Raw genomic sequence first — 14,717 nt, forward strand, 5'->3', positions numbered from 1 at the left:
CAGGACAGTGCCGAATCAGATGGACGTGATACTTGCCGTCTATGATGAGCACTGTCATCAGCCTAAACTGGGCTCAAATTAATCATTAAAGAGACAATGATACTGATGTTAACCTCCCAAGGCCCACCAACCCACCATACAAGAAAAGGCAGTTGAATTTGAAATCAATAGTGTAAGAAATATGGTTGGATTTATTCTGTTTGGAAATCGAACGAAGAAATGCAATTCTGTTCCAATTGAGATAATTTATTACTACAGATAGGATCGTGGGCCTTATTAGGATAACATTTCAGTCACCGTATTTATAATTAGAGTTAACGAGGTATTCTAAGTCACTAAAGTTAAATAGGTTAAAAAAATCATTTTTTGAAACCAAAGTTTTGCTCAAGTATAACTCCAGATTTGCCCCAGTATTAAAGAACAGAATGACATAATTAACACCATTGATAAAAAATCATTTTACTGTACAGAAATGTAAATTTCACCAAGTCACCATTAATAAATAATAAATAAAAAATGATTTTTCCATTAAATATCCATTTAATGTTTTGATCATGGACGGACAGGTGTCGACTTCAATGAGCCTTGAAAGTATTTTAGGCGACACATATCTTTCTTTTTCCCGTGATCGTGATATTATAAATTAACAATGCATTACAGAAATTAAATACCTTCCAACTGGGAAGAAATACCCAGTGATGGTGATCCAGAAGCATGTGTATAAACGAGTGAAGCAGAACAGCTCCGGCAGGGTGTTCTGGAGATGCGTCCTGGTGCACCGGACCGGATGCAAGGCCTACTGCCTCGTCGACGACCACGAGATCGACATGGGCAACGATCACAACCATGACCCACCTAAAAGCAGAACCAAGACTGGCCGATGGCAAATACCAAATATTAATGTGAAGAAATATTAATAAGAATAAAATGTTTTATGTTGACATTTGTCTTCATTTTTATCATATCCTATTTTCTATCAACCTACCTACAGCCACGCCGGTTAAAAAATAGCGTTATTCATAAACGTCTGTCAACAAGCCATTGATAATTGTTTGTCCCTATTTGTTATTTTGATATTTGTGTTTGTTAGAAAGGGACTCATTTTAACCAAGGTTTGTTAAGTTTTAAAATGAATATTAAGATTATTGTTTTTCATTTTCATCTCATTGCACGTTCTATTACGCATGCTATACTTCATCAGCCTAAGCAGATTCATTAGACAACCTACAATTTGAACCTGTTAACGAATATTTATTTAATTGTTTCAGGTGTTACTCTTATCCCGTTTGGCAGAAAATATCCACTCCTCATGTACAAAAGGACATACTTACAAGAGATTTTCTAAATTCATGTCTGGAAAGGTCCTATGGCGATGTTCCGGCATCCTTAGAGGATGCAAAGCCAACATTATCAGCAAAAACGAAAATCCATCGGAAGTATTAGAGGCATGCAAAGGGCAACATAATCATGAGAGACCACAGTACCATCAAACGGTGGATGGAACTTGGATCAAGGGTGACTTTCAGAAAAACGTCAGAAATCCGCACGCTGCACAGTTTTTTTATAAGTACGTAAATTATAGAGTTTAACAAAATGTATTTAATACAAAATGCAGATTTACTTATTTCGTTTAATCAATATATTTATTAGTATGCTTTTAAATATTTACGCAGGTACAACGACCTGCAAAAGTGCATACCCACTTTATAAATGAATTCCATTAATAAAGTGGGTATGCACTCTTGCAGCTGTGTGTACTCTACATTGCGTCGATACTATAAATTATCCTTTTGATATCATTTTCTTGAAAAGTTTTTCTTGTATAATTGATCTCATTTGTCTTTATGTATACTAATTATACTACTTAGGAATCTTAGGATTTTTTTAAATATAATTTTTGTTTTCACTAAGCTTTCAAACATATGTAGAAAGACAATGTGATGTAACTTAGGCTTTTTATTTTAAGTTTATTTAGTTTAGAGATAGTTTGTATTATTATTTGTAAGCTAATTTAATGTTTTATATTTACTTAATTATTTGTGAATTAAAATTTTTAAATGTTTTAAATAAATACCAATATAATGTCACATTTAAACTTGTAACTTAAATAGGGATCTGTTAATGACTAAATAATACAATAATGAGTTATTCATACCGTACATACAGTATTACTGGAACGTATATGAAGGTATAAATTAGGTACACCCAGCTGCAAAATTGCATGGACACATTATGTATATATCCATAAAGTGTCTATGCAATTTGCAGCTCGCTGGACATATGCGTATTTAGATTTGAAAATAGTCTCAAGTGTGACATATATATTTTATATAGATTGTGTATGTGTTGTAGTGTGTTTTCATACCTTAAAAGAACCTGTGTGAGTCGTAAAATATATGAATTGTATAATTCATTTCTTATTTTTCATACTTCAGTTCGGCATCCTCCTCCTACGGCTTCTATGGTACAGTCAGCAGCAGATATACCTGAGCGGGCAAGGTGTCCAAGAAAACATATACACTTCAATCGTCACAAAAATAAGGACATCTAAGATGTCATTTTCACGTAGGCTTTCAGTTCGTCACAAATACCTTAACTTCTGAGTTTTTCTTTAACACATACACCCTTATTTAATCACAATGACAATAACGGTTAAAAAGTCAGTGGTAACTAAGCAATCAAATTCAAGCTGCTGTCATTAATACCTACACGCACTGCCAATCACGTACGTCAGCAGCCAGGGTGCCCCCAGTTGCTAAGCAGTTGTTATTTCAATGGTAACTAAGCATCAACATTTTATCTGTTTAACTTTAAAATAAATACTGTAGCACTACGAATTGACACCTCCTTTCTTAAAGAAGTATTTTATCGTTAAGTGTCAAACTTATACAATAAATAAGTAGGTTCTACTAGAATGATCGGTTTTTTTATTTTAACTGTCATATGCAGCTGTTCTTCCAAACCGTTGATCATATTATATACCTATGTTAATATATTTATTTAGCCCACTTATTGTAGTAAAATATACTATACAGGGTGGCCCATTTAGATCGGCCAGTATGGGAAAATCTGATACTATTTATACGATATACACCGATCTCTTCTTAGGAATCATGTCATCGATTTTAGTAACATGAAAAACTGCATTCATACATAAAAAAAAATGTGTACTCAGCTCGGGAATCGAACCCCGAACGTTTTGAAAAATAAAACTAAGACTATTTCTATTTAGATATCGATTGTGTAGGTCTTAAGCAATAAATGTTACTATGAAACATGATGTCTGAAATTAATAAAATGCATTGTTTTCATATCCTTTAATTTAATTTAGTCAGTTTTCGAAGAGACCAGCATTTTTAGGGTTCCGTACCCAAAGGGTAAAACGGGACCCTATTACTAAGACTCTGCTGTCCGTCCGTCTGTCCATCGACATCCGTCCGTCCGTCCCTCTGTCACCACGCTGTATCTCAGGAACCGTGATAGCTAGACAGTTCAAATTTTCACAAATGATGTATTTCTGTTGACGCTATTATAAGTAACAAGAAATACTAAAAACAGAATAAAATAAAGATTTAAGTGGGGATCCCATACAACAAACGTGATTTTTGAGTAGTAAATATCAAATGGCATTCCGCACAGGAGTAATCTAAGTAACGCCCACTGCGGGTTCAAACCTACAACGTCCTGATAGAAAGTCGTACATACGCTACATGTGCCATTATCTTCAAAAATTATATAAACTAATGCGAAATTAACATAAAACCAGAAGACACAAATTAATAATAGAAATGAAATCCAAAAAAAAAACAAAAAGCTGTAATCTCTAGGTGCGTACGACTGAGATTTGAACCCGCGGTCTCTGCTTTGAAAAGCAAACGCCTGTTACTGAGACCACGACGTGCCTTGACAATTGGCTCTAAATTCGGCTTCAGTTAGCTTTTCCTATGTGTCATTCGTCTTGACGATTCTGTTAAAAGAAATAGTTTGCAGTAAGTTGACCGAGATGCTCCTGTCAAATGGTTGAAGGGCAAAACGTGAGATAGATGTATGTGATGACAAGACTGTACTGCTTTCGATGATTGTCAAAACGCTTTACCTGAAATTAGCATGGCTATCTTTTATTCAATATTCGACCATACTTGTATGCTTTAAAGTCTATTTTTCCATATTGTTCAGATATATTTGACACGTTGACCGCTTAGATACCATTGGTTTTTTGACAGATAAGGTATCAATGACTTGTTGTAAGTGTAGAAATTAATGAATAGCGACTGTTAACATATTTGTGACACGTTGAGCGCTCACAAGTAAATACTACCATGACAGTCAACAACTTTTTGACAGTTTAAACGTTTACCTCTCTTTGAGCACCTGGAGTGTATAGCGACTTCTGCTGCTGACTGTACGCTGGTAAATAAAAAACCGGGCAAGTGCGAGTCGGACTCGCGCACGAAGGGTTCCGTACCATAATGCAAAAAAAAAACAAAAAAAAAAAGCAAAAAAAAAAACGGTCACCCATCCAAGTACTGACCACTCCCGACGTTGCTTAACTTTGGTCAAAAATCACGTTTGTTGTATGGGAACCCCATTTAAATCTTTATTTTATTCTGTTTTTAGTATTTGTTGTGTTAGAAATACATCATCTGTGAAAATTTCATCTGTCTAGCTATCACGGTTCGTGAGATACAGCCTGGTGACAGACAGACGGACGGACGGACGGACAGCGAAGTCTTAGTAATAGGGTCCCGTTATAGCGGCAACAGAAATACATCATCTGTGAAAATTTCATCTGTCTAGCTATCACGGTTCGTGAGATACAGCCTGGTGACAGACAGACGGACGGACGGACGGACGGACAGCGAAGTCTTAGTAATAGGGTCCCGTTTTACCCTTTGGGTACGGAACCCTAAAAAAGTTAAACAGAGATACTTTCATATTTTTCAGTAGAAGTTCTATATACATCTAATGCCAAATACATAGACATTGGGAAAATAAGTACTACAATCAGAAGAAATTCGATTACACTAAGATAAGATAAGATAAGATAAAAAATAGTTTATTCAAGTAGGCATATTACAATGCGCTTATGAACGTCAACTAACACTCATAAGTAAAATATTTAGGTCCGCTAAAGTAAAAATTGTCATAACTTATAAGTCTTATAACTTAAACTGTGACGTGTGCTGTGTTACGCGTGAAACATTCCTCATCATCAATCAAAACTTTTATCAGAATTGTATTAAATACAACCTAAGTTACAACTTACCATTCCAGTGTTTTATAAGACATCGGCTAGAGGTAAACGTCAGCTGGTGGTGAATGGTTTCGCCTTCATCTGCCGGACGTACTGCGTCAACCACATCAAGAAGAGATGGAAGTGCGCCTCCCACTCGGACTGCACAGCCAAAGTCCACACTATCCAAGACCAAATCGTCAGTCTGAACAACGCTCACAATCATCCAACGCATGCTCTAGATACGTTTTTCTAGTCTATATACTTTTATATTTGTAAAATAAAGTGTCAATCAGTTTGTTAGAAAGGGACTCATTTTAACCAAGGTTTGTTAAGTTTTAAAATGAATATTAAGATTATTGTTTTTCATTTTCATCTCATTGCACGTTCTATTACGCATGCTATACTTCATCAGCCTAAGCAGATTCATTAGACAACCTACAATTTGAACCTGTTAACGAATATTTATTTAATTGTTTCAGGTGTTACTCTTATCCCGTTTGGCAGAAAATATCCACTCCTCATGTACAAAGGACATACTTACAAGAGATTTTCTAAATTCATGTCTGGAAAGGTCCTATGGCGATGTTCCGGCATCCTTAGAGGATGCAAAGCCAACATTATCAGCAAAAACGAAAATCCATCGGAAGGATTAGAGGCATGCAAAGGGCAACATAATCATGAGAGACCACAGTACCATCAAACGGTGGATGGAACTTGGATCAAGGGTGACTTTCAGAAAAACGTCAGAAATCCGCACGCTGCACAGTTTTTTTATAAGTACGTAAATTATAGAGTTTAACAAAATGTATTTAATACAAAATGCAGATTTACTTATTTCGTTTAATCAATATATTTATTAGTATGCTTTTAAATATTTACGCAGGTACAACGAGCTGCAAAAGTGCATACCCACTTTATAAATGAATTCCATTAATAAAGTGGGTATGCACTCTTGCAGCTGTGTGTACTCTACATTGCGTCGATACTATAAATTATCCTTTTGATATCATTTTCTTGAAAAGTTTTTCTTGTATAATTGATCTCATTTGTCTTTATGTATACTAATTATACTACTTAGGAATCTTAGGATTTTTTTTAAATATAATTTTTGTTTTCACTAAGCTTTCAAACATATGTAGAAAGACAATGTGATGTAACTATAATAGGGATCTGTTAATGACTAAATAATACAATAATGAGTTATTCATACCGTACATACAGTATTACTGGAACGTATATGTAGGTGTAGATTAGGTACACCCAGCTGCAAAATTGCATGGACACATTATGTATAAATCCATAGTGTCTTTGCAATTTGCAGCTCGCTGGACATATGCGTATTTAGATTTGAAAATAGTCTCAAGTGTGACATATATATTTTATATAGATTGTGTATGTGTTGTAGTGTGTTTTCATACCTTAAAAAAACCTGTGTGAGTCGTAAAATATATGAATTGTATAATTCATTTCTTATTTTTCATACTTCAGTTCGGCATCCTCCTCCTACGGCTTCTATGGTACGCTGGTAAATAAAAAACCGGGCAAGTCGGACTCGCGCACGTAGGGTTCCGTACCATAATGCAAAAAAAAAACAAAAAAAAAGCAAAAAAAAAACGGTCACCCATCCAAGTACTGACCACTCCCGACGTTGCTTAACTTTGGTCAAAAATCACGTTTGTTGTATGGGAACCCCATTTAAATCTTTATTTTATTCTGTTTTTAGTATTTGTTGTTATAGCGGCAACAGAAATACATCATCTGTGAAAATTTCATCTGACTAGCTATCACGGTTCGTGAGATACAGCCTGGTGACAGACAGACGGACGGACGGACGGACAGCGAAGTCTTAGTAATAGGGTCCCGTTTTACCCTTTGGGTACGGAACCCTAAAAAAGTTAAACAGAGATACTTTTATATTTTTCAGTAGAAGTTCTACATAGGTATATACATCTAATGCCAAATACATAGACATTGGGAAAATAAGTACTACAATCAGAAGAAATTCGATTACACTAAGATAAGATAAGATAAAAAATAGTTTATTCAAGTAGGCATATTACAATGCGCTTATGAACGTCAACTAACACTCATAAGTAAAATGTTTAGGTCCGCTAAAGTTAAAATTGTCATAACTTATAAGTCTTATAACTTAGACAACTGTGACGTATGCTGTGTTACGCGTTAAACATTCCTCATCATCAATCAAAACTTTTATCAGAATTGTATTAAATACAACCTAAGTTACAACTTACCATTCCAGTGTTTTACAAGACATCGGCTAGAGGTAAACGTCAGCTGGTGGTGAATGGTTTCGCCTTCATCTGCCGGACGTACTGCGTCAACCACATCAAGAAGATATGGAAGTGCGCCTCCCACTCGGACTGCACAGCCAAAGTCCACACTATCCAAGACCAAATCGTCAGTCTGAACAACGCTCACAATCATCCAGCGCATGCTCTAGATACGTTTTTCTAGTCTATATACTTTTATATTTGTAAAATAAAGTGTCAATCAGTTTATTTTTCCAAGAATTTGTATTATTTGAAGGGTGAATTGTATCACTCAATAAGTTATTCTGGTTAAAAATGGGTAATTTTAAAAATATTGTAACATGTGTCTTACAGACAGCGAACACATTTGAAAAGGATTATAATTTTAACATAATTTGCTTTTTGAATAATTTTCAGACTTCTTCTACACTGTGTCGCAACGCGGGAAAAGAATACTGAATCTCGGAAAATATCGATATCACGAAAAGGCTCTAATGAAACCTGGCAAATTCAGATGGTTTTGTGCTAAATACTACGACAGCAATATACGATGCAGAGCTGCTCTAATAACTTACGAGGATAGGATCGTTAAACACCTGGTCAAAGAACATACTCATGATTAACCGTTCCTATTGTGACATACATAAAAATACATATTCCGGTTATTTAATATATTTTGTATGATGTTAAATGGTGTTTTTATCTTGTAGCAACATCAATGATAGGTATATTGTTTTTTTTTTTAATTCATGATAATGCCAAAAGGCTTTCATTTAAGGAAACTGACGCAAAGATATTTTACAGGTAAACGAGCTTTCTTTACTCAATCCCGACGAGGCGGTGTAATTCTCCATATAGGACAATACACATTTAACAAGAGTTACTACACGTCAGCAAATTTCGAGAGTTCGAAAACCTCATGGATCTGCACTAGCTACTACGGCCGGGATAAGTGCAAAGTCAGAGTGAAAACTCATGGAGCTCACGTCATCTCTATAAAAGGACAACATAGTCATTAATAAATTTTGCTTAAGCAATCATTGGCTAGTTTTATTTTTCTATGTATAAACACCTTCTACTCTCAGTGTTCCAAGTTCAGTTATATGAAATCACAGAAGAGTTTTTAATTTCTTTTCGTCGTCTATAATTTAATTTGTATTGTGCTAACAGGGCAGATCATAACAACACATCGAGGATACGAACTCCTGATGATGAGCGGCCACAGTTTCCACAAAGAGTATGTTCGCGGTGACAGGAGTTTGTGGCGCTGCTCCAAACGCATGCGCCACAAGTGCAAGTGCACTGTCAGCATAGTTGCGGGAAGTGTTAACATTAAGAACGAACATAATCATGATTGATATGGGTGTGATTTTATTGTGATTAAATATATTGGCTCAGGAGCAAACCAAGTTGTAACAATTTATTTTTCATCTTTACATTTAACATTATTATATGTGACGTCCCACGAGTAAAGGTAACTTATGGCGGTTGACGCTTACGCTATTATTAACGCCGCTCCAATATTATTGCGGCGCTATGTGACGTAAGCGCCAGCCGCCTTAAGGTACCTTTTGCCGTGGAACGTCACATATATGTTGAAATATGATTATATGCGTTTCTATTATAGGTATATTTAATGTAACAAGCATAGACATTTTAAGTAATAGTAGTATTAGTAGTAGAACAAAGTAATTTATGAGCATTGATTTTGTTGACAGAGAAATCGTTATGAATATTTTATAGCCATTTCCGTGTCACTACAGATAGCCATATTTTCTCAGTCACTATACTGATGACTTAATTTTTTATTCCAGGAGATGCTGGATTAAATTTGATAATAAGTGATATTACCTCTGGTGTCACACAGGACAATTCTGATGATGATGTGATTGAAGTAGTAAGAGATGAAGCCCCCATTGAAATATTATCAGATGGAGAAGAATATGAATTAATTAAAAAGAAGCATAACGAACAATTTTCGGTAACAGAAAATTTCCAATTTTCATCGCTTGTTATTAATGAAACAAAAGAGGATTCCTTCCTCGAAAAAATGGACACAAGTGAACCGGTCGATCCTTTGAAAAGTTTTGAGGAGAGCGACATTTTGAATCAAAATCCTGTGGAGCCTGCAGCTCCAGTGATTCATGCTGTTACAGTACCTGTAATAGCGCATTCCTCCTCCGTCGACATTCCAAAAGAACCCACAAAATCAGATATTGAAAATAATGTCGCAAAAATAAGCATTACTGATAAAACAGAACTAAATCAAAATGACAAAACAAAGAAGGATGATTCATCAAAACCAGATAAAGTTGATAAGGTGGAATTCCCTAAACCAGACGAAAACAAAGTACAAACATCTGTTCCAGACGAACCTCAAAATGTACCCAATGATCAAGTGCCTAACAAAACTACTACAAACAAAGTTGGCTAACTGTTACTATTAAAAGATACTCTAATTTTACTACTTTATGAACACATCGTATTAAAATATCACATATTCGATTTTTGTAAGCTTTGAAATAACAATTAATATTAACATTTAAATGTGCTAGAAGTTATGCGTACCTATTTTAGTTGATTTGTGTGTATTTAGTCTCATTAAAGAAATTAATAAATCATACATTAAACGTTTAAATGTGTCATTCAATATTTTAAAATTATTTCTTACTATTAACCGGTTTATAACTAGATTATTATCATTTTGTTCTCAGATGGGTGTAAATTTTACGACGATTTCTTTTTGACAAGAAGCAAACGTGGAGCTATCGTATTGTGCTACGAGAGATTCAAGTTTCGCCAGGACTATTGTCACGGTAAAAGAGTTTCGTGGAGATGTGTAAAAAGACACAAGGGCTGTAAGGTCTCAGCAGTAACCGACGGGGAGGTGCTGCTCAAGGTAACAGGCAAACATAATCACAAAGAAGAAAATGATCTGCTGCAATAATGTATGAAACCAATATAAACTTCATTTAATGAACGATTTGTGAATATGATTGAGTGTGTATCTTTCCAAACGTGTAAATATGATCACGTTAATTATAAATCTTCGTGTTCATGTAAATACGCAATTTATGTGGTAAGATCCGTTATTTTTAATCTTATAAAGATATATTTTTATTATATTCCATTAAAGTTATGTTATACATATCCACCCAGTATTTTTATTGAGTACGTCGCGTAGATTCTATCCCTGTATCTTCAGGTACTTAAATAAAAGTACCTACAATAAAAATAAAAGTATTTTCGGGTAGTTATATTACATCATCTTTGCCGATGATGTAAAACTGGCTTATCCTGTTGACGACTTGCGGGATACGGCCGTACTTCAGGTTGATATAAATCAAGTACACCAATGGGGCATAAAAAATAGTCTCTCGCTTAACATTCCAAAGTGTTCTATAATCTCATATACACGATCAAAATCTCCATACCATAATGACTATCACATAGCGGGTGAAAAGATAAGGCGAGCTGCCTTAGTGAAAGACTTAGGCACTTGGTTTGATCCACAGATGACATTTCATCACCAGGTTCTTCAAACCTGCAAAGAGGCCCAAAAACGTATGGGTTTTGTTAAGCGGCAGACCAAGCACTTTTCAAATAGACGAACTCTGAATCTGTTGTACTATTCATATGTTAGAAGCAAACTAGATTGTAACGCCATTGTATGGAATCCTCATGAAGACAAATATGTCCTAACAGTCGAAAAAGTGCAAAAATCCTTCGCGAGATACTTGTTTAAGAAAATGTATTTTTACTATCCGTATCTGTATCCAACCCCGTACGTATTGGGTATGGTGGGATACCAGACACTCGAAGCTCGAAGAAATGTAGCCTTGGTACGGTTCTTGCTTCGTTTACTACGAGGCCAGACAAAGAACAGCTACCTCTTAGCGCAGGTATCTTTCAACGTTCCACCTGTTTCAAGGCACAATCTCCGTCCTCGTAAACTACCCTTACTCAACCTCCCAAACACCAGTAAGTCGAATTCGCACTCCCCTCTCTACCGAGCTCTAAAGCTTATTAACGCCATATTGACCCAAGACGATTCATTGGACTTATTTTCGACTCCTGAACCGAGATTCTTAGCCACAGCCGGGCGCTACCTCGAGGCTATAGTCGCCCCGAGCACCATTAGTACTGACTAGATAATAATATTATTTAAGTTTTTGACTTACTGTTTGTTTTAGTTAATAATTTATTATAGTTATGTATAATTCAATTTCATGCTTATATTCCTATGTGTCATGTTTAGTGTATACTGTAAGTGACATTATAATAAAAAAAAAAAAAAAAAAAAAAAAAAAAAAAAAAAAAAAAAAAAAAAAAAAAAAAAAAAAAAAAAAAAAAAAACATTTATTGATTAACCAATCAAATATAAAACCACCTGAATCTGTCACTGAACTAGCTGACTTTAACCTGCATTATGTGATCATGTAATGTTTTCATCTACCCTCAACTGGCTTAAGAAGCCATTTGAGGATAGATTTTGTTTTCTCTTTTTAAATACCTAAAGATACAGACTATAAGTTTAATGGATTGTTAGTCATATCGTGTGTCACCAGGCTTTTCAGAGAACAACTATTACGTAGGTAGATACAAAATTGATTACAATCATATGTTAACCTACAGCTCTTTCAGGTCTCAGGCTGGTCGCGTTTGTAGAGCAGAACGGGAGAAGAGTCCTTATGATCGGCAATAATCGTTTTATGCGACACTACGTGAGCCGGCAGGGCCGCACGCGGTGGCGTTGCTGCAAGTCCTTCAACAAGTGCAGGGCCATCGCCATCACCCACGGCAACCAGATCATTAAGCTCAACGACTTCCACAATCACTGATTTTTATTTTCATATTTACTCTTTTATATACTGCTTCTTAAGTGGGTACATCAGCTTTTTGTTGTTATTTTCTCCTGAGTCATTCTTTAAAACGTGTTTGTATACCATTGACATTGTATATTTTTTTCTGATAGCTATAAGCTGTTCCCATAATGGATTATCCACTGACCACGTAAGTAGAACATTCCTTCTAACACGTTTTGTTTCCTTGTATTGTCAAGGTAACATTGTGATTGCGACCGCAGCTGGGTTACTGTTTTCTTTACTGTCAATTTCCTAGTTAAATTGCGGTGTTGATATTCCCGCATTACAGTTTACTTTAATGCCAACTTCATTCTAACGGGGCAGAATAACAACACGAAATAGGTAGTTGATCCCCTCAGATAATGCGCACTTTGCCCTAACCGGCACAGGAGTAGCAATTTTTAAATTGTGCGCTAAAATTTTTAATTTAAATTTATTTAAAGTAAAAATGAAAATCCAATGCGCACAATTTTACGTATAACGAGCAGGACTGTAACGAGGATTGTGATCGATGTTGACGCATATTTTCAAGATAAATTTAAGATTGACATTGAATGTACCTACCAATAATGTTTATGAATAAATCTTCTTATTCTATTTTTTTTAAATTAATAGGTAAATAAATGTATTTCAAGTGAAAAAAAAAAAGATAAATTGAATTCATTAAAACTTCTGATTCATGAAGCGATTGCAAGCTACATATAGTTTTTAATACCTGCTCACTCTTCTCGGTACATAACCCAAATCATCGTCAGCAATGTAACAAAATGAATATTTAGTTGATAGACCGGGAGATAGTGACACATTTTACTGGGTCATTTGTACCAGTATGCGGTTCGTCAGGGGTCTAAGCATGTAATGAAGGAAAGAAAAATGATGGTCATAGCGCTGGTACCGGCGGCCCAATCGCGTGGGCGTTAGTCGAACGTGTCGGGTAAAATACGAGTGTCGAACGATTTGTACCACAAAAATCCTCGTATTATTCGATAGTCCATAAAAAAGAAGTAGACGGTAGCGTAATGCCATACTTCTCCGGTGTGGCTTACAGCCCGCCATACTGAGGCGAACACGTTAATTAAAAAAAACAATTCAATCATTTGTGCCAAGCTAATTTTTGCACAGGTGATCATCGTCGAGCAGCCATTCATGGACATCACCATGCCATACTTTTCGGATGGTTCCAAATGGCCGCCATACCGCCGCAAAGGAGTTAATTTTTTTTTTAATAGCTAAACTATTTGTACCAGTATTGCATTTAAATTTTTGGAAAGTATTTGATAAAATGTGACCGTTATTATAATTGCCATACTTATAGTAGGGGGAAAAAGTACTGCCATACTTGAAAAACTTATTTAACCGACACGTTTCAAAAATACGACTATGTATACGTAAAATATTTTTTTACAGCATGGCATCATCATATTCTGTTTGTTTGGATACAATTATACCTAAAAAAAAATATTTCAGTTTATAACTACGGGGCGGACGACTGTGAGACTTAAGCCAAGACTTAAAACAAAAAACAATTTTTTGACGATTTGTACCAGTATGGCATTTGGATTTTTGGAAATTGTATGATGCAATGTGACCATTATTATATTTGCCATACTTCTAATAGGGGGAAAAAGGGGCACCATACTTGAAATAAAAAAAAATATTGTACACATTTGCCACCTCCTACAGGTATGGCATTATGAGATTTCCATTTATGATCACACAGAAAGTCTTGAAAAAAAATTACAAGATGGTACAAATCGTTTAGCTATAAAAAAAAATTAACTCCTTTGCGGCGGTATGGCGGCCATTTGGAACCATCCGAAAAGTATGGCATGGTGATGTCCATGAAAGGCTGCTCGACGATGATCACCTGTGCAAAAATTAGCTTGGCACAAATGATTGAATTGTTTTTTTTTAATTAACGTGTTCGCCTCAGTATGGCGGGCTGTAAGCCACACCGGAGAAGTATGGCATTACGCTACCGTCTACTTCTTTTTTATGGACTATCGAATAATACGAGGATTTTTGTGGTACACTCGTATTTTACCCGACACGTTCGACTAACGCCCACGCGATTGGGCCGCCGGTACCAGCGCTATGACCATCATTTTTCTTTCCTTCATTACATGCTTAGACCCCTGACGAACCGCCATACTGGTACAAATTACCCAGTAAAATGTGTCACTATCTCCCGGTCTATGACGCCTTTGATATTGCCGAATTCTTCTTTGACTTTTATGTCTTTGTCCTCCCACGTGTACATTACTTCCATTTCAATAAATAGCTTAGTAGTAAGTAAAATATAATATTATAATGTAACATATAGAATCCAGTTGTATATGGTTGCAG

General features: G+C 35.6%; 1 protein-coding gene and 1 long non-coding RNA gene across 2 annotated transcripts; both read left to right on the forward strand.

Moving 5' to 3' along the window:
• Positions 1–5,719: 5,719 nt before the first annotated feature.
• Positions 5,720–8,544, forward strand: LOC134679580 (uncharacterized). The gene is made up of 2 exons (XR_010100354.1): positions 5,720–6,013; positions 7,497–8,544. It is a non-coding gene; the product is annotated as an uncharacterized LOC134679580 (long non-coding RNA).
• Positions 8,545–9,313: 769 nt separating this feature from the next.
• On the forward strand, positions 9,314–10,138 carry LOC134671848 (uncharacterized; the record flags this gene model as incomplete). The annotated part of the gene is made up of 1 exon (XM_063529704.1): positions 9,314–10,138. A coding segment is annotated over one exon (627 nt), but the record flags the coding sequence as incomplete, so codon positions are not given.
• Between the last annotated feature and the right edge of the window lie 4,579 nt (positions 10,139–14,717).

This window comes from Cydia fagiglandana, chromosome 2, assembly GCF_963556715.1.
Source record: "Cydia fagiglandana chromosome 2, ilCydFagi1.1, whole genome shotgun sequence".
Taxonomy (NCBI): Eukaryota; Metazoa; Arthropoda; class Insecta; order Lepidoptera; family Tortricidae; genus Cydia; species Cydia fagiglandana.